Raw genomic sequence first — 20,834 nt, 5'->3', positions numbered from 1 at the left:
CATTATTTGTTTAGTTTAAAACAGCTGACTCTTCTACCTTTCCATTCTCATTTTGAAAGCATAACTCTCACAGAAGTAAGGACTTAGTTTCTTTTCTACCTTTATGTCCTCAGCACTCATTAAAGTTGAATAGCATAGAGGAAACACTCAATAAATACATGTCAAATCAACAAAAGGAATATATTTCCCTAATCTTAACTTGATAAGAAATACTGCTATGACGGAAAAACAGTAATAATGATTTGAGTTGGTTTATGGGGTGTGAGTGGGGGAAAAAATTCTCTATGTAATTTTTCAAGCCTCTACAGTTACATGTAAAAGCAAAAGTTGTTATACTATGAACATATTTTGTTAATGAATTGACTAGTTTTAGCAAGTCTCACTCAAATATTCCTTTCTATAAAATATTAGCATTTATTATGTACCTTTGTGAGAATCTTTGTGGCCCAGTCTCTTGGTTTCAGCAGTACAATGCAAGCACCAATGGGAAGATTGACATTGGAAATCTTAGGAAAAATGTATGGTTGTATGAAGTTTATGTAACTGATGTTAGAGAACTGCCTGAATTGTATGCAAAAAGATTATAAATGAAGATTTGACAAGCAATTTACCATTAATAAAGAAGGAGAAAATTAAGAATGGGGACAGGCTAAATTCTTCAAAAACAGATTGATTTGAATATCAAAGAATCAATGGGGCTGCATAACAAAATTGATGAAACCAGTGAGTATTTTTGTAAAGCAGTCCTATTCATGATTTCACTGCAGAAGTCAGAGGGGAAGATGGAGGTGTCATATTTTGCTGTAAGATAGTTTTGTTTTACAATTATCACATAGTAGGTGTAACATACATTTTATTGAATGGAAGATAGTTTTTATTGAACGAAATACGAAATATTTGTTAGGTCCCCTCCCTCTGCTCTCTGGTCTGATTTTCTGCTACTCTTCCTCTTGCTCTCTGCTCCAGCCATGCAAACCCTGGAGCATATTAGATACACCCCATACCTTAATGCCTTTGCATTAGCTGTTTTTCTGAAGCACTCTTGTAGTCTATACCCTGACTAAATCCTTTATCTCCTCCAGGTTTTAGCTCAGGGGTACTCTTTTAAGAAGGCCTACCCTGTTTGACCTATTTAATAACACACATTTGTTTTCCTTCTCCCCTGTTCTGAGCTCTAATCCCCTTCACTTGGTTTACTCATTTTTTTTTTTTTCATAGCACTTAGTACTTCTTCACATAGTATATATTTTATTTATTATGTCTTTTGTTCCCTTTTTTTCTCTTTCTGCTAGACCAGGTTGTGGCAAAGTATGGCCTGTGACTCATATCCTGTTTTTAACCTGTTTTTGTAAATAAAGTTTTGCTAGAATGTGGGCTGTTTATTCACGCATCACCTATGACTTTTCATGCATGACAACAACACTAAATGTTTGTGACAAACAATATGGCTAGCAAGGCATAACACATTTCCTGTCTTTCACAGAGAAAGTTTGCTGACTTAGGATAGACTGTAAACATTATGAGGTCAGGGATTTTTGCTTTCTTCACTCTTATGACCCCATCATCTGAAACAGTGTTTTGCACATTTTGAGAGCTCAGATATTTGCTAAGTAAATGATTGAAGAAAAAAATTGAAGTTATGAATAGCTACAGTGCATTAAGTGCTATCGGTTTTTCTTTGGGGTGAGTGATAATGGATAAGGAGAGAATTGAAGTAGACCTTGAAAGGTAACTATTTTTATAGTTTTGTAAAACTTTATCATCAGTGACTAAATTTTTTATCAAAACTTTGTTTTTAAAAAACACACAGTTTCAGTAGAAACTGTAAAGGAGAGCTGGTTAAAAAGATTCTTAGTCTATGTTTTATATTAACTAGTGGTTTTTAAGATGCCAAGCTTCACTGAAGTTGAATCATTTTCTGTTTGCGTAGTTAGGAAATTTTTTTGTTGAAATTTTCAATTTACTATTACCATCCCCCAAGGAAATCTTTTTTTTTTCAGTCCATGGTACTCTTAGTTGGTTTTAGTCAAAGGTTATTTCAAAAATTAATAGACGGGTGATAAATGCATAAGAGTTAAAGATCATGAGTTTGTTTTTTAATTTTTTGAGCAGTTGTTCTCTCTTTGACTTTTTCTATAAAAGGGAATATGGGTTTTGTATAAGTAGAAGAGTTAACAAGCATTTTTATTGTACATGTGGTCATTTTAATGCTTTTTAAGATTTTAATCACATTGCTCTGGTTGATGGTATTGCTTAGTAATATTTTATAGTCATTTAGTTTTTGAAATAAAGTTTAAGGTAAGAGAAACTAGACTTAGCTGCTTTCTTTTAAAAATGGTACCTTTAATTAGTTCATTACATAATTTTCATTGCAAATTTTAAATTTGGTTAATTTTTTAAAACTTTTTTCTAGATGATCTTTCCATTTCAGTGGCAGTGCCCGTATATTCCCCTTTGTCCTCTTTCACTGGCAGCAGTGCTTAGTGCACCTGTACCGTTTATAGTTGGAGTTGACTCAAGGTATTTTGATCTTCATGATCCACCACAAGATGTTGTTTGCATTGACTTGGATACAAACATGTTATATATGTAAGTTGATTCTTTTTATGTTATCTGCTGTTTATTTTTGCCCTGTATGTAGTTATACTTTATTGAAAGCCTCTAGCAGTCAATATACTAATTTTTAAAGTTCTTACTAAGTCTTTTTCTTTAATATTGTAAAATGATTCAAAACCAGAGCAGGTATCAGAATCTTGTAAAGCTGTAGGTTTGGAAAAGAACATATTCAATATTATAATAGTTTATGTTTAGATAACTCAATGCTAGACAGGAGATATTTTATCATAATAGAATATAGATTTGAAAATAAAAAGGTAAAATGCTGCTTTCAAAGCTCAGGAGATAGATATTCTAGGTTTAACTCAAAATGTTAATGTAGGGCCTCCCCGGTGGCGCAGTGGTTGAGCACTGGGTTGCGAAGCTGCCCTCAGCCTCTGCAGCGCCAGTTCGATCCCCGGCTGCTCCCCCCGGCCACTGGGTGAGGGTCCCACATGGCGCGCAGACCTCTCCTGCCGCCCGCTGCTCCCCTCAGCAGTGTACTTCGGTCCTTCTGCCTGCTCTGCTCCCTGCTCTGCCTCTGGTGAATTCTCTCACCTTCCTGCGCTTCTGACTGTACCCAGTGCTTGTATAAATAAATAAATAAGTAAATCTTTTTTTAAAAAAAGTTAATGTAAATTTTATAAAAATTAGTTTACCTCTTTGAGTTTAGTCACAACATAGGGTAATAAAACAGTTGGAGTCAGTAAACTCCATGAGAGTTTTAGGCTTAAGGAGAAGGAGAGAAAGGGACAAGGGATGGTAGTAGGGGGGAAAATATATGAAAAAAAAAAAAAGAAATAAAATTTAAAAAATTCAAAGGAAAAAGAAAATTGGGAGAATATGAATATTTGCCTGTGCCATGTGTGTTAGCTCCCTGGCCAGGGATCAAACTCATGTCGCAGTGGCTGGTGATAGCTTGATAGTGCTGTATCTTTAACCCCTTGCACCACGAGGGAGGTCCCCCTATATATATTTTTGATTTCTTAATTCTCTAACTAGAATCCTGGTACAATGTTAGATAGAACAGTCATCACTGGTAACTTACTTTGTTTTTAATTTAAAAGGGAATTCTTTGAGTAGTAATCATTAAGTATGATTATTGCTTTAAGGCAGGAGTTAACATTTGGTCCAAGGCTTGTTTTTGTAAATAAAATTTTATTAGAACATAGCAACGCATATTTTTTAATATGACCCGAGGCTGCTTTCATGCAATCAATAGCACATGTGAAGAGGTACAGCAGAAGCCCTGTGGTCTCAAAGCATAATATATTTACTGTCTGACCCTTTCTAGAAAATTTGCTAACCCCATTTTAGGGTTAAGGAACTTTAATGACTTTAATAATAGATTAAGGAACTTTTTTCCTACTTCTAGATTAAGATTTTTTTCCTAATCATAAATAGGTATTGAATTTTCTAATACTTTTGTACAACTTTAAGAATAACATTATTTTTCTCCTTTAATCTGTTTGGCAAATTATATTATAAAATTAATTAGTAGTCAACAATCATTGCACTCCTGAAATAAACATCATCTTGCTCTGACTTTTTTATGTCCCAGTGAATTAAATTTTTTAAGAAGTTAAGAAGTTAGGAAGTTTGTGTTATTGGGCTGATATATATAGCACTAGCTACAAAACATAGTTTGTAGTACTTTTTTCATTTGTAGTTTTTAATATTTTTTATTTCTATTAAAATGTTTTATCTGACCCATGTATTATTTGAAAGTGTTCTTTTGAACTTCCAAAGTTTTTTTTGTCTTTTTAAGTATTAACTCAGCTGATTTGTAATAACAACTTGCTCTGTGTATTATTGACTCTGATACTTACTGAGATTTGTTTCAGAATCAAGTATTTGGTCATATTTGTTTCAGAGCCAAGTATTTGTAAATATTCTCTTTGTGAAAAGAATGCAGTCTTAATAATTTGAAAATAGAGAATCAGTAAAATAAACTTGTAAATAATATTCAAGAATTTTATTCTTGCTAAGTTAATGTCTGCTTGCTCTTTCAGTTTTAATGACTAATTATGTTAATATAAAATTTGATAGCCCCACTTTAGCAAGATGTGGGGATGAAGATACTATTCAATCCATTGTGTTTAGTTTATCTTAAGATTATTTTAAGATTAATCTATATTAAGTTTATCTTAAGATTAATCTATATTAATCAGTTGTTTCTGATCTTGAATGGATTTTTATTAAGAATTCAAGGTATCCTATCATCATTTCCAAAAACCACCATATTTAACATAAGGTGCAACTGTATAGTTAAAGGAGGTAAGTTGAATCCATACTTCATATCACATTCAGGAAAAAAACAAATTGATTAAAAACTTAATACAGGGCCTCCCCAGTGGCGCAGAGGGTTGAGCACTGTGCTGCGAAGATGTCCGCAGCCTCTGCAGCGTGGTTTTGATTCCTGGCTGGCCAGAGAGAGTACCACGTGGTGCAGCAGACCTCTCCTGTCTTACCCGCTGCTCCCCTCAGCAGTGTACTTTGGTCCTTCTGCCTGTTCTGTTACCTGCTCTGTCTCTGGTGAATTCTCTCACCCTCCTGCACTTCTGGCCTGTTACCCCAGTGTTTGTATAAATAAATAAATCTTTAAAAAAAAAAACTATGCGTAATGAAACAAATTAATAAAATGAAACCAAGATAATTTCTTTCTTTTTTTTTTTATATAGAGGCATGTTTTTTATTTGTTTGTTTGTTTTGTTTATACATGCACTGGGTACAGTCAGAAGCGGGGGAGGGTGAGATAATTCACCAGAGCCAGAGCTGGGAGCAGAGCAGGCAGAAGGACCGAAGTACACTGCTGAGGGGAGCAGCGGGCGGCAGGAGAGGTCTGCGCACCATGTGGGACCCTCCTCCGGTGGCCGGGGAGCAGCCGGGGATCGAACCGGCGTTGCAGAGGCCGCGGGCAGCTTCGCAACCCAGCGCTCAACCACTGCGCCACCGGGGAGGCCCAAGATAATTTCTTTATAGCCCTGGATTAAGGAAGGATTCTAAATGCAGAAACCATAAAAATTAATAAACTTGACTACATAAACATCAAAAATTTATAGATAACAACACAGTATTACCAAGTTCAAAAGAAAAATACCAAATTGGGGGAAAAAATTTGCAGCTGTTCTCACAAAGGGTCAATCTTTCATTAATGAAAGAACCCCTAGAAATTTACAAAAGCTCAATAGCCCTGTATAGGGTAGGCAATTATGAAGAATCTTATTGCAAAGAAGTAAATAGAAATGATTTGCAAAAATTTGAAAGCATTTTCATTTATCTCAAGAATATAATTCTATATAACCTCAGAGTAGAGCTAAGTGGTTTTATGCCAAAATGTGTTGCTTTCTTTAGATTTTTAAATACAAGGATGTACTTGACTTTAGAGGTTCATAATTGGATAATAGGTTTACATGTGAACTGTATGAATGAATTCTTTTTAACCAGTTTTAGATCTGAATTAGCTTAATGTGCTTATAATCTTTACCTAAATCCCAGTCCCTTTATTTGGGCACACAATATTTAGGAGGATTTCTCGTAGACAATTTGCAGTCTAAAGTCAATTGGGTTTTACGCTTACAATATTATAATTTGTAATATTATAATTACATAACTATTGAAGTAAAACATCAGTATTGTATCAAAACTCCAAAACTGAAAATCCATGTTCAAGGGTTAGAATGAGAAAACCAAATTTGAGGTAGATTGAAATGAGACTTTCTTTGAAAAGCACTTATTCAGGCTGCCCACAACAATTGTAACTTCAGTAAAAACACCCTCCCCATTCTGTTTTTTAGTTTCACATAAGAATTTTAAGTAAAAACAAATTCTATTTTATTATGTTTTTCTTTAATAGGGCAGATGAAAAGAAGAGCATGAACTGGAAGCAGCTTCCCAAAAAGCCATGTAAAAATCTACTTAGCACCTTGAAGAAATTGTATCCCCAGTTATCTTCAGGTAAATGCCAGGAAAAAGTATGAATTTTAAAGAGAGAGAATATATATAAGAAAATTCTTTTTAAATTTAAACATCATTTTGCTTTGCTTAAAAGGAGTCTGATTACATCACAAAATTTCAATAATAAAAAATTTAACATTTGTTTCATAATTTTTTGAACATACTCTTTTCACTTTGATTGCTTGATTGAGCATGTCCTCTGTGCCCCAGCTCCCTGTTAACTCCTGCCAATGATTATTTTAATTATCGGAGAGAAGAATTTCAGGAAGGAACAAAATAAAACAAGAAGCTTTATTTTGACAATGTTCTTAATCATACCTTAATTTCATGTATGCATGAAATATATTTATGTGCTCTATATATTAATGTCATTTTCTCTTCTGTGTTAGTTCACCGAAAAAATCAAGAGAGTTCAGCAATTGAGATGACTCCAATTGAAGCCGATTTCTCTTGGCAAAAGAAGATGACCCAACTTGAGATGGAAATTCAAGAGGCATTTTTGCGCTTTATGGCATCTATTTTAAAAGGATACAGAACATATCTCAAACCAATCACAGAAGCTCCTTCAAATAAAGCCACAGCTGTAGATTCATTGTTTGACCGACAGGGTGAGAGGCATTGAAAACACAATTATTGTTACTGAAGTGAAAAGTATATTCTATTTACTATTGCTTCCAGAAAATATCTACTATTTAAATACTAGAAATTTATATTAAAATATAATATGAACTTCTGTGTATATGTAATTTAGTTTATGAACAGAATTTCTTTGATTTTTATACCCTCTATTTTCCTGAGAAATTGGAAACTGGAAATCTTTATGAAAAGTTAAATTTGTTTGCTTTTATTTATAATACTATAAAGTCAGTTATCTTAGTAAAGCATAGTTGGTGATCTGGTTTTTAGGTGTTTGGCTTTAAAATATTCATGAATAGTTTTTGGAATAAGGTGACCATTTTTTAAAATTTTTTGAAAAATTAAACATGTTTCAGGGGAAACACTATACTCATTCTTTTTTGCATTTCTTGTTTTAGGGAATTACAAAGTTTTTGACTTTTATACAGCTCGCATTACATATATGTAATAGCAGTATTACAGCATCATCAATATTCATATGAAGTTGTTTTATACTTCTTTACTTTTACCCAGTAGTTACTTTAAAAAAAAAATCTGTATTTCCTTTTGTCTTTTATCATCTCTGTTTTGGTATAATTAATCTCTTAAATATTTAACCATCACTTAACTAGTTCAAGTGATTATTATTAAGGATATAAAGAAGTATAAAATCTAGCTCAATGGGATACTAAATGGAAACTAATATAAAACTTTTAAAAAGTAAAAGCACTCATGAAAACAAATTTCATGCATATTAGTGAGAAGTTCTTAAAACTCAGAAAAAGGGGTGTTTTTCCAAATGGGTATTTTATTTATTTATTTTTTTTGGGGGGTTTTTTTTTTTAGTTTTTTTTTTTTTTTTTTATAGAGGCATGCTTTTATTTATTTATTTATTATAGTTGTTTGTTTGTTTTGTTTATACATGCACTGGGTACAGTCAGAAGCGCGGGAGGGTGAGAGAATTCACCAGAGCCAGAGTGGGGAGCAGAGCAGGCAGAAGGACTGAAGTACACTGCTGAGGGGAGCAGCGGGTGGCAGGAGAGGTCTGCGCACCATGTGGGATCCTCCTCCGGGGCCGGGGAGCAGCCGGGGATCGAACCGGCGCCGCAGAGGCCGCGGGCAGCTTCGCAACCCAGCGCTCAACCGCTGCGCCACCGGGGAGGCCCTCCAAATGGGTATTTTAAAAGGCTTCATAGAAGAGCACAACTTGGAGTAAAATAGGAGATGAGTAGGGAAGACCTTCTAAAAAATAATAGGCATTAAAAGTCAAATTTGAGGTGCCTGCCCAGTGGTGCAAAGATTACGTCTCAGCACTATCAAGCTCTCACCAGCCACTGCAGCATGAGTTGTATTCCTGGCCAGGGAGCTAACCCACATGGCACAGCAGACCTCTCCTGTCTCTCCCACTGCACCCGTCAGCAGTGTATTTTCAGTAGATCTGCCTGTTGTGCTCCCTACTCTGTCGCTGGTGAATCCCACCCCCTCACCTCTGGCCTATACCCCAGTTCTTGTATGCATAAATAAAATAAATCTTTTTTTAAAAGTCAAATTTGAATTAGAATTTCTAGTTTGCTATTTACAAAGCCATCTGGGACTCTCCACATGGTGATGAAAACCTTTCTTCATAGAAGGTTGTGAGATTAAATGAGAAAATATATATGAAACAACTAGTGAAAAGTGTTTTATGATTAGTGATATAATGAATAGAAAAAAATCTCAAGAACAAAAGCATAAGGCATGTTAGAGCTGCCATACCCATAACAAAGTACCTCTTTGGCGATGGTTTAAACAACAAAAATTTATTTTCTCAAAGTTCTAGAGGATAAAAGTCTGAGATCAATATGTTAGCAAGATTGGTTTCCTCTGAAGTTTTTCTTCTTGAGTTGTAGACGATTGTCTTCTCCCTGAATTTTCCTGCTGTGGGAATCTGTATCCAAATTTCCTCCTCTTATAAGAACACAAGTCATTTTGGATTAATGCCCACCTCATTTTAACTTAACCTCTTCTTTAAAGACACTGTCTGCACATATAGTCAATTCTGGAATACTGAGGATTAGAACGACATGGGAATTTGGGGGTGGAGGAAGAGGACTCAAAAACAGCCTTTTGGAAAATGATTTATTGGTATAGATTGACCAGAGTGAGGTTTTGTTTTTAACAGGATAGCATTTGGACTCATGGGGGATACAGACATTAGGTAATAAAATAACAGAGATACTAACTGCATTTTTACTAAGTGTGTAGTGAAGTGTGTGTGTGTGTGTGTATACACATAAGTAGTGCAGTGTATATATTCATATACATATTTATGAAATATATGTGAAGTGAGAATATTAGGTCAGGAGAAAGTCCCCTGAAGAAGTAATAATAAGTTTGAGCCTGAAAAATGAAGAGGAATTAAACTATATGTTTTGGGTTAACTTTTTAGTAGGGGTATTTTCATGAAAATAGAATTATAAATGCCCTGTTATCTTCCAGTTTCAGCAGAAGTTGCAGTTAACATTCTACCATTTTTGTTTCACCCGCTTTTAGCTCCCCTCCCTTTCTCCCTTTCCCTTCAAATTTCTAATAGAATAGTGTTCCACCCGTAAGCTATTAATAATCCCTTAAAAATTCCTGGATTTATATGTGGGTTTTAATTGATTATGTCCTTAATGATGTTATTTATCTCTTATCATTTGTATTTTCTTGTAGTTGGATCAAGAGCCACATTGTCCAATAGAAATATAATGTAAGCCATGTATATAATTTAAAGTCATCTAGTAGCCACAGTTAAAAAAAGGCAATAAAGGATATTAATTGCTACAGTATATTTTCTCTAATCTAATATATCCAAAACAGTATGTAATCAAGTCTTTAAAATTCTAGTGAACTATCTTGCATTCTTTTTTCTATACTAAGAGTTTGAAATTGGCATGTGTTTTATACTTACAGCACATTTCAGTTTGAATTAGCCACATTTCAGGTACTGAATTTCCTTATGTGAGTAGTAGTTACTGAATTAAACAATGCAGAGTTAGAGCTTAATTAGAATCAGGTTTAACTTTCTTTACAAGTAGTGCCAAAATGCATGGTGTATATACTGCTTTCTATTAGGAGACACATACTTGTCTGCTCGTCCTGGTTTTAGTGCTCCTAAGATTGATCAATATTGTCAGTAATAAAATCAAATTTGTGTTTCTGAAAGATCATTCAGAGATTTAAAAAAAAAAAATCTCTTTGACTTCTATACAGAAATTGAATTGGAAGCTTCCAAAGAATGAATCTATTAATTCAGAGGTTATTGCATTGGTCCAAGTGATTGTTTAAGTAACCTAGATTAGTTAGTAGAGGTATGTATAGAAGAGGTTTTTAGGAGGTAGATTGAATAGAACTTGGTGATTGAATAAGGGGTGTAAGGTAGAGGGAGACTCCAGCACCAACTTTGAAATTTTTTGTCTTGTAATAATCAAGTTAGATGTTCTCTTTATTGAGAAGGGAACTAGCAGAACAGGGAAGGGTTTACTTGTTAAAGTTTTTTTTTTTTTTTTTTTTTTTAATGTGAAAGAGGAGTTAAGTATGCTGATGAGAAGTCTGTAGTAGAGGGGGAGAATTGTTCTGAGAACCTGGAGGAGCTGGGATCACAAGTTCATTTGGTGAACTTGACCTTAGTTCTTTAGGGAACTTTCTCCTGACCTAGTGAGAACTACAGGAGTTGTAGATTTTCTAGTGAGATAGTGTAGTTCTCATTTAATGATTTTCATTTTCTCTGCTACTTAAGTTCTGATCATTCAGGGATGTGAAAGAGAATACATGGAGAACATAGAAAAAAATAGCTGTGAAAACATGGATAGAGGGAAATTAAGTTGATTCTAGAGATGTAGTGGGCTTGCTGCTCAGCAACTCTTTTTCCTCCTTTAACTTGTGCTTTGTCACACTGGTTCCAATCCAGAGAACAAAGGCAATACATTCTTCTAGGGCCAGGTTATGCTAGGTGAGTCAGATAAAAGGGCATAAGAATTGAGAATGTTGACTGGAAGATAATTGAAATGATGGACCTGGGCCAGGAATCAATGTTGGTTAGGGAGAAAAGTGAAGACAGGAGGGTATAGGTAGAACATGAAGGAGTGACTGGATTGTAGATTTCAGTGAGTCTGCCTCTTTTCTTCCCTCCCCCACACAGAAAATAAAGTTTGGTAATGATACTTAAGTAAGCAAACCAAGATAGATGGGGTAATGATCATAGAATAATATGCAAATCACAGATTTGGAAAACAGAGCATCTTTGTTAGCAAGAAAAGTCTAGGGAGTGTGTAATTTTGTGTAAAAATTGGTGAACAAGGCAGGATAGACCATAGATTGTTGGCATTTAAGAAATTAAGAACCCAAGATGTTGGATGGCTTGTTTGTGGTATTGGAGAATGATAATGGTAGGAGTTGGAGAGAAGACTCGGATGTTCTGGCCTTGAGTGAATGAATGAATGAGTGTTCCTAAAGTCAACAATTACAATTAATAGGGGAAAGGATGGTATAGCCAGATGCTTAAGCCTCCAGTCAGCAGAAATTTTTACAAGAAGATACAGTAATTATTGTTTGGTACCACTGCCTGGAAAGGTCATAGACCCCCTCAAGAAATACACAAAGTATCAGAGAGAAATATCAACTTGAAAGCTATAGGATGGGAGTTTCCTTACTAGAGATTTAGATTTCAGTGAAAAGCTTAACATTGTAAGTTTTTTGTGGTTGAATCATGTCGAACACACTTTGATTACAAGAATATGGTTACTAGAAACTTCTATAAATGTGGATATATATGTAAAGAGAATATGATATAGACTGTACAAATTTTAAATAATGTTTAATATAACAGCTAGTTCACTTAAAATTTGAATATAGTTGTAATTTTGGTGTTTTTCAGGATTTTTAAAAAGCCGAGATCGTGCCTATACAAAATTCTACACCCTTTTATCCAAAACACAGATTTTTATTCGCTTCATTGAAGAATGTAGTTTTGTAAGTGATAAAGACACTGGATTGGCATTTTTTGATGACTGCATAGAAAAGGTAAAAGTTTGTTGTATGTATCAGTGTTAAAGAAAAACTTTTAATAGTCTGACTACCTGTTTCATCATCTGTATTAACCTAAACAATCTGAAGGAGACAACATAGGGATTGTGATGTGTGTGTGTGTGTACCTGTCCTGTTTCTGGACTAAATTTAAGAACCTTTATGCTTTGTAATGTCTGTCATACAGAACAAATTTTTCTCTTTGAATCTCATTTTGTTTTTTATCAGTTACTGAGAGCATTACTTAATTGAATCACCTGTCTTATTTTTTATTTAAATCATAAAAAAATTTATTAGTTCACTTAAAAAGTTTAGTTTTATATGTAACAGAAGTCCTTTGTTTTCTTAATGTCTTTTCAAATATTTGCTAATATATTGCTAATATATTTGCTAAATATTTGCTAATATATTGCTTTTGTCCTAACTGAGGATTTAAGAAATGGTTAACTTCTTTTTTTTTTTTTGAAATGGTTAACTTCTTTTTTTTTAAATAATAAATTTTATTTTTATATTCCCCATACAATTGCAACCCCCCCATTTTGACCCCAATCCCTCCCCTCCCACCCCCACCCCCAAAAAAGTGTCTCTGGTTCATAGTTTTTTGTTGATTTTGATTTTCACTTTCTTATAGTTATTCATTTTCCTGGTCCCTTATTTAAGTTTTCTAGATTCCTGCTATGAGTGAGACCATCTGGTATTTTTCTTTTTCTTTCTGGCTTATTTCGCTGAGCATGATCCCTTCCAGCGCCATCCATGTTGCTGCAAATTGCATGTGTTTATCTTTTTTGAATGCTGAGTAATATTCCATGGTATATATGTACCACATCTTCTTGATCCAGTCATCTATTTTTGGGCATTTGGGTTGTTTCCAAAGCTTAGCTATTGTAAATAGTGCTGCTATAAACATAGGGGTGCAGGTGTTCTTTGGAATTGATGTTTCTGTGTCCTTTGGGTAAATACCTAGGAGTGGAATTGCTGGATCATATGGAAGCTCTATGTTTAGTAGGTCCAGAAATCTCCACACAGCTCTCCATAGTGGGTGGACCAGTTTGCAATCCCACCAGCAGTGCAGGAGAGTTCCTTTTTCTCCACAACCTCGCCAACATTTGTTGTTGCTAGTATTTTTAATATGTGCCATTCTCACTGGTGTAAGATGGTATCTCATGGTAGTTTTGATTTGCATTTCCCTGATTACAAGTGATGTTGAACATTTTTTCATTTGCCTGTTGGCCATTTGCATTTCCTCTTCAGAGAAGTTTCTTTTTAGCTCTTCTGCCCATTTTTTGACTGGATTATTTTCTTTGTTGTTGAGTCTCATCAGCTCTTTGCAGATTTTTGTGATCAGTCCTTTATCATTAGTGTTGTGTGCAAAAATGTTCTCCCAGTTGGTGGGGTTTCTCTTTGTTTTTGTTATTGTCTCTTTTGCTGTGCAGAAGCTCTTTAATTTGATGTAGTCCCAGCTGTTTATCTTTGCCTTCACTATCACTGCTTTGGGTGATGTGTCTGTAAAGATGTCTTTGATGTGCATATCACGTAGTGTTTCACCTATATTTCCTTCTATGTATTTTATGGTTTCAGGTCTTATGTCTAGTTCTATAATCCATTTTGAGTTGATTTTTGTGTATGGTGTGAGGTAGTGGTCAAGCTTCATTCTTTTGCATGTAGCGACCCAGTTGAAATGGTTAACTTCTAACGTTTTACTCACCCATTCTAACTGTGGAAATTTGCTTCTTAACAGTGGTAATTAATTCCTTTATATCTATATTTCTCATTTTAATAGTTATTTTTCTAAGTGAATCTTGGGCTGACTGCTCATGGGAAGACCATGATTATATTAAATTTGGGATTGTTTCCAAAAAAGGTAGAATATTATTCTGTAATTTTTTTTTTTAATTGAGGTAACGTTGGTTTTACAACTCTATTTCTGATTTAGAGATGTAGGTTCCCACTTCTTCAGATGTATGCTCAACACCATACTCACCACGAAAACATCCATAATTCTTCCCTGTAGTTTACTGGACCCTCTCTCCTTTGCTATTTTCCCCCACCCCCCATCCTAATAGCCTCAAATTTGTATTCAAATTTCTAAAGTTTATTTTGGTTTAGTTTTGTCTGTTCCTTTGTTTTGTTTCTTTGTAGTCCACATATGATTGAAATCATGTGATGTTTGTCTTTCTTTTTTGGCTTATTTCACTAAGCATAATTCCCTCTAGGTCCATCTCTGTTGTTGCAAATGACAAGATTCTCTCTCTCTCTCTCTCTCTCTCTCTCTCTCTCTCTCTCTCTCTCTCTCTCTCTCTCTCTCTCTCTAGCTGAGTAGTATTCCATTGTGCATATACACCACATCTTCTTTACTACTTACTTGTCATTGGGCACTTCAATTGTTTCCGTAACTTGGCTATTGTAAATTGTGCTGTTCTTTTTTTTTTGATATGGGCCACCTCAAAGGTATATGGTAGTATCTCATTGTAGTTTTGATTTGCATTTCCCTGGTGATAACATTTTTCTCACCAACTGTATGTCTTCTTTGGAGAAGTGTATGGTACATAATGACTTACATGCCTTAGCAGACTTAAATAATTTTTTCCCATTCTGTCAGTGTGATCTAAAACTCTTGGGATATGATTAAAACTATTTTGGTCTTTTTTGTTTACTTATAAAATTGATAGTCTTCTAATTAGTGGGAAGGTTTAGATAATATCAACCAATAATGCAGAGGTTGAATAATAATGAAATAATAATAATGAAATTTTTTATTGGAAAAGCCAGATTATCCTTGTGATGGCCACCTTTTGTTTATGAAGAAGAATTCATGAAGAAACTAATCAAAATGTTTTCTATCCTTATAGCCATTAGAGAAGTGTTTTATTATAAGCTAATAGTATAAACCCCCAAAATGTATCGTGAAATGTTTTGTATCAATCTGGTACTGAAAAAGGATTTTTTTAAAGAATTTAAGATAAAAGATTTTACTAAGTTTACAGTTGACATTTGCACTAAGCACTCTTTTTTTGTTTTTTCAGTTGTTTCCTGATAAAGGCACCGATAAGGTATTTTTTTCTTAAACATTTTTGAATGCTGTAATTTCAGAATTAGATATTATTTAAAAATAAATTAATTGGAGAAAATAATTATTTTCAGGTTGATTTTGACTCAGCGGAAGACACCAAATTGATAGAGCTAGATGATTCACAGAAAAGTGAGCATACTGTTTTCATAATGCCTCCAGAACCACCTCCTGATGATGGAAAGGAGCTGCCACCAAAGTACAGGTAGCAAGAATTAAAAAAAAAAAAAAAATTGGACACAGCTTTAATAATTCATTTCTTGTGACTATTAGTAGAAATTTATATCATTTGTGAAGGTCATTTCTAAATTTATTCACTGACTGACTTAATGGAGATAAATATTTTATGGAGATGTCACCAGATGTTATTAAATTATAAACTAAGGATAACCTTATTGAAGGGGCAGCCAGATGTTAATCACTCTTTATTAAACATTTAACTGTATTTTAATTTTTTTTTCATATTTTAAATTTTTTAAAGTTTCATTTCTGAAGAAAAAAATTGCTTTTGTGAGGTTCCTATCCCTTTGGTGGTTTTTATTGTTGATATAAAGACTAAAATTCTTATTCATTCATAAGCTATCAGAGAATATTTACAAGTAATTGATTCAGAATTATTCTTTATTAAATAAACTTAAAAAATAAGATTTGGATAGGAATTTTTTTAAGAAATTAAAATGTACTTGATTGTTTATTGTTATAATCATGATAATGCACAGTTCAATAAACTTAGAAAATCAAAAACAAAGGGAAATGAACACATCATTTTAGCCCCAGTATTTAATTTCTGTTAATTGTAAATATATCTTTACTGCCATTTTGTGCATAAATATGCATTTCCTACGCTTAAAACAAATATGAGTTCATCTTGTAATGTATGTTTTTCTTTAATGGTCTGAACATGTTTCCATGCTGATAAATATTTTTGTTATCATATCATTTTGAATGGCCACATTGCATGCTTTACTGTGATTTGTTTAGTCTATTGTGAAGTTGTTCATAGTTCTTTGCTATCTATATCTTTGTGTATATGCTGTTATTTTCTTAGGTTCTGTTGCTAAAAGAATCTCTGGGCAAAAAGAATATAAAATTTCTCTTCCAAAACTGTGAAATCAATATATAATCTTACCAGGACAGATAAAAATAATGAGTATGTACCTAGGATTTAGTACTGTTTTTGGTTGTTGTTTTTTTTTTTTAAGATTTATTCATTTATGCACACAAGAGCTGGGGTACAGGCCAGAGATGTGGGGGGTGAGAGGACCCACCAGAGACAGAGTGGGGAACAGAACAGGCAGACCGACTGAAATACACTGCTGAGGGGACCAGCAGGTGAGACAGGAGAGGTCTGCCTCACTAGGTGGGTAGCTCCCTGGCCGGCCGGGGATCAAACTCGTGCTGCAGAGGCTGTGGACAACTTCACAGTGCAATGCTTAACCCCTTGCGCCACCAGGAAGGCCCTAGAACTATTTTTGATTAAATGTTAAATATAGAATTTGTTTTTAATTTGGCTTAATCACTGTATTTTGGGATCCAGTATTAACCAAGTACGTCAGATAGAGAAGGGCAGTATCTCTCAGAAAAAAGGTAGCCAAAGGAAGTATGTAGGCATTTTCCAAGAAGAAATTTTACCAGATAATAATACATCAAGCTTTTCTAGTATTCAAAGAAATGTGAACCAAAATGATGAATTGGAAACATTTTTAACCTATTAGATGAGGATGGGCTATGAGGATGAGTTAGGCTATGTAAAAAACTATTTTGGAAATAGCTTGGCAAAATTTTATAATTTTGATTCTCCTGTTAAACTTAGTAAACTCAGTTACTGAATGTTTTCCTAAGAAATTAAACAGAATTATTCACAAAGATATATGTACAAAGATATTAAATTGTAGAAATTCACAAATAATTAAAAATGTCTAGCAATAAAAAATGGATTAAATTGTGGTATTGCCCTAAAATAAAAATACTATGGATTTTTTCTTTTTAAATACCTATGCAAGGTAAATTTATGAATTAACACTTAAAATTACTAAATATAGTAAATGTTATGTTATTTTAAAATATAAATTGTCACTCAACCCATGGAATCGGTTCAAATTATTATTTATTCCTCTGTGAAGTAAGATATCAGGATTTTCTTTTTTCCAGGGTTTGGCTGAAATTGCAGATAATTTGGGGGGGGCAAAATTTTCATGTAGGTAGTCTGTAATTTTATAACAAAACCATCATATATTTTGGGGGAAAAAATTCTGTATAAGTATTTGAGAGACTAAGATTTGGTACTTATTTGAGGTTTAAAATTTTTCACCTAATTCTGGAAGTTAATGTATTTTAAATCAGCAGTTCTATTTTTGCTTTTTATTTTAGTTACAAATACTTTCCAAGACTGGACCTTAAGCTTTTTGACAGACCACAGGAGTTGAAACTTTGTTTTAGTAGACACCCTACTGGGACTAGCATTACAAACAGTCCAGCTCTCATGGCTAAGAGAACTAAACAGGTCAGATTTTCTTTATCTAATAAATATTAATTTAAAATGTAAGATATGTATATGTGATATGCAGCTTATAGTTTAGAAGTATCACCCACAGCAACCATTTGAAGTCTCACTGTGGTTGTTAATGATTAAATTAGATTTCTTGCAACCCTCAGAATGCTGAGATGGAAGATTTTGAATGCTTATGTTTACAGTTTAAGAGACTCCTTGGGAACCAAATACACTTTTTAAAAAGGAACTTTATTGAGATGTAATTCATGTGCTCTACAGTTCACCCACTTAAAGTATACTCAATAACTTGTACTGTATTCCTAGAGTGGTGCAGCCATCACCATGGTCAGTTTTAGAACATTTTTATCATGCCCCCACCCCCACTCCCATGAGAACATTCACACCCCTTAACTACCAATTTCTATCAGTTTCTCCATTCCTGAGAACCCTAGGCAATCACTAATCTCCTTTCTGTTTTTATAGTTTTGCCAACCAGGGCACTTCATACAAATGAAATTGAACAACATGTGATTATTTGTGGTTGGCTTTCTTTACTTAGCTTAAAATTTTTAAGGTTTATCTATGTTGTGGCATGTGTTAGTACTTCATTTCTGCATAGTATTCTATCATATGGATACACCATGTTTTACTTACTCATTCATGAATATGTGGGTTTTTACTTTTGGCTTTTTTGCTTAATGCTGCTATGAACATCTGTGTCCAAGTGTTTGTGTGGGTGTATGTTTTATTTCTCTTGGATATATGCCTAGAAATAGAATGTTGTGTCATATGGTAATTCTGTGTTTAACTTTTTGAGGAATTGTCACTATAATTTCCAAAGTGACTATACCATTTTACATTTCCACCAGCACAGTAGTGTGTAAGGACTCCAGTTTCGCTACATCCTTGGTGATTCTTGCTGTTATCTATCTTTTTCATTATAGCCTGCCTTCCTAGTGGGAGTGAAGTACCATGTCATGTGTTTCTTTCATAATTAATGTAAATATACTTTATATCATGTATTATATTCTAAAGGGACCTGAAGGAAATTATCTTAGGGCAATTGGGATATTGCTTTAATACCATATCTGACTTAAATATATAAAGAATTAAGCTATGATTAATGTATCTTTTAAACACACACTGAATTTTGCAGGTTTTCAAACTCAGAGAATTTGCAACTAAAATTCTTAGATCAGATCTTAGCAATTCATGGACAGTCTTTAAAATCTACAGGTAACCTGAGGTGTTCCTTAGTTCCATACAGTACCCATTTCTCTCAATGTTAACTTGAGGGGAAGCACCCAAAATTTTTCAGTTTTACTGTTGCCAGCTTAATAAAGGCCAGTTTTTAAAGGGAAGAATTTTGCTGCTAAGTCTATAAATCACATTTTCATCAGAATGTTATTTCCCAGGGTAGCCAAAAGAGAAAAGGACCTTCATCTCTTAGAACAACAAGGCACTATATTTTCAAATACCTCTTCAAGTCTCATAAGAGAACTCATAAGAAAAATGAATATACCAGGATCTTTTTACTTGAATCATATCCTAGCAGAGGGAACTTTAGTGTAAGGCACACTATGACAGTCTCACATATCTGGAAGGCTCTCTAGTTTCTTGGAGTATATATAGTTTGACAAAGTTCAGGAGGTGTTTCTGATACCTTTTCTTTCACCTAAATCAGAATGAAAATCAGAAACAGAAAACATGACAAACTATTAGGTAGGAAGATTTGTCATCTTATATTATAGTGCCCACAAAGGAATGGGTCTTTTGTGGAGTCAGTGAAGAGTAACACTGATTGAGGTGAGGGAGAGTAGAGTAGAAATCATCACAGAAAATAGCCTAGGACATTGAAAACTTTCAGCAGGAAGAGGGTGAGAAGACTATCCTTTTTAAGAATGACAAGAACTCAGAAGCTATAGTCAAATACCTTACGTCCATCAAACATATGAGTGATTTCAATGTGAAGGGCACCTAATTAACCATTATATTCTACATTGTGAATGATCTCTGCTTTGAAGGAATTTCTAGTCTATTAAGGCATGCTTGCCAACAAATAGTTACAGTGTAGTATAAATTGTTTCTTTAAATGAGAGTTGAAGGAACTGTGTGGTGCTAAGGAGGAAGCCACTCCAAGAAGTAGAACTATGAAGTACTTAATTTTAGGATCAGATTTTACATTCTTTTCTGTCTTTCCCTTCTCTTTTACCCCACCTTAATGCATTTTAGTAAATACTAAAATGTTTCATTTATTTTCTTTCTAGGAGATAAAAACAGCTCATAAGTTGGCAAAGAGATGTTACACAAATCCACCACAATGGGCAAAGTGTCTCTTCAGTCATTGTTACAGTTTATGGTTCATTTGTCTCCCAGCCTATGTTAAAGTTTCTCATCCTAAGGTCAGAGCACTTCAACAGGCATATGATGTACTTATTAAGATGAGGAAAATGGATGTGGATCCTCTAGATGAGGCAAGTATAATAAAATGAGTTATTATTACTAAGGTCAAATATGTGTTTTATTTTTAGGAAAACACATGTCTCAGTCACATTAAAGTGTCAGTCAGCTATTTCATTGAGCAGGAAATGTAAAACTATTACTTTGTTTCGTAAAGTTAGTATTTATTTTTAAATTTTTAAAAAAGATTTATTTATTTATGCATATAAGAGCTGGGATGTAGGCCAGAGGTGCAGGAGGGTAGTGAGAGGATTCACCAGAGAGAATGGGCAGCAAAACAGGTGGTTCTACTGAAATGCACAGCTGAGGGGAGCAAGGGGCGAGACAGGAGAGGTCTGCTGCGCCATGTGGGTAGCTCCCTGGCTGGGGATCAAACTCATGTTGCAGTGGCTGTGGATCACTTCATAGTGCTGGGACTTAACCCCTTGTGCCACCAGGGAGGTCTTTATTTTTTAATTTTAATACATTTGTTTAAAAATTACTGCTTTGGAATGAAGCAGGGCTTCCTTCCTTAGAATAAATTGTTTGTTTGCCTGTGATTAGTGGAAATGCTGACTTCATTTTGTTCCTTTTTTTTTTTTTAAAGATTTATTTATGCATACA

The 20,834-nt window shown here is 34.1% G+C and overlaps 1 protein-coding gene across 11 annotated transcripts in view; it reads left to right on the top strand.

Annotated features, from left to right (window-relative positions):
- Positions 1-20,834, top strand: part of DENND4C (DENN domain containing 4C) — a gene marked incomplete at both ends in the record, with an annotated part of 65,751 nt that overhangs the window by 17,512 nt on the left and 27,405 nt on the right. For 7 of the 11 annotated variants that reach the window (XM_084239170.1, XM_084239168.1, XM_084239165.1 and 4 more), the window contains 8 exons: positions 2,414-2,589; positions 6,452-6,552; positions 6,942-7,160; positions 12,065-12,210; positions 15,237-15,263; positions 15,355-15,485; positions 17,651-17,783; positions 20,039-20,245. In XM_084239170.1, coding sequence (XP_084095296.1) covers positions 2,414-2,589; positions 6,452-6,552; positions 6,942-7,160; positions 12,065-12,210; positions 15,237-15,263; positions 15,355-15,485; positions 17,651-17,783; positions 20,039-20,245 — 1,140 coding nt within the window. The remainder of the gene's footprint in view (positions 1-2,413; positions 2,590-6,451; positions 6,553-6,941; positions 7,161-12,064; positions 12,211-15,236; positions 15,264-15,354; positions 15,486-17,650; positions 17,784-20,038; positions 20,246-20,834) is intronic. The other 4 variants (XM_084239169.1, XM_084239166.1, XM_084239161.1 and 1 more) reach the window with 3 other exon arrangements.

The sequence above is a fragment of the Talpa europaea genome (assembly GCF_964194135.1).
Source record: "Talpa europaea genome assembly, chromosome: 7".
Classification (NCBI taxonomy): Eukaryota; Metazoa; Chordata; class Mammalia; order Eulipotyphla; family Talpidae; genus Talpa; species Talpa europaea.
The sequence above is the reverse complement of the archived record's forward strand: the minus strand, read 5'-3'. Positions and strand labels throughout refer to the sequence as shown.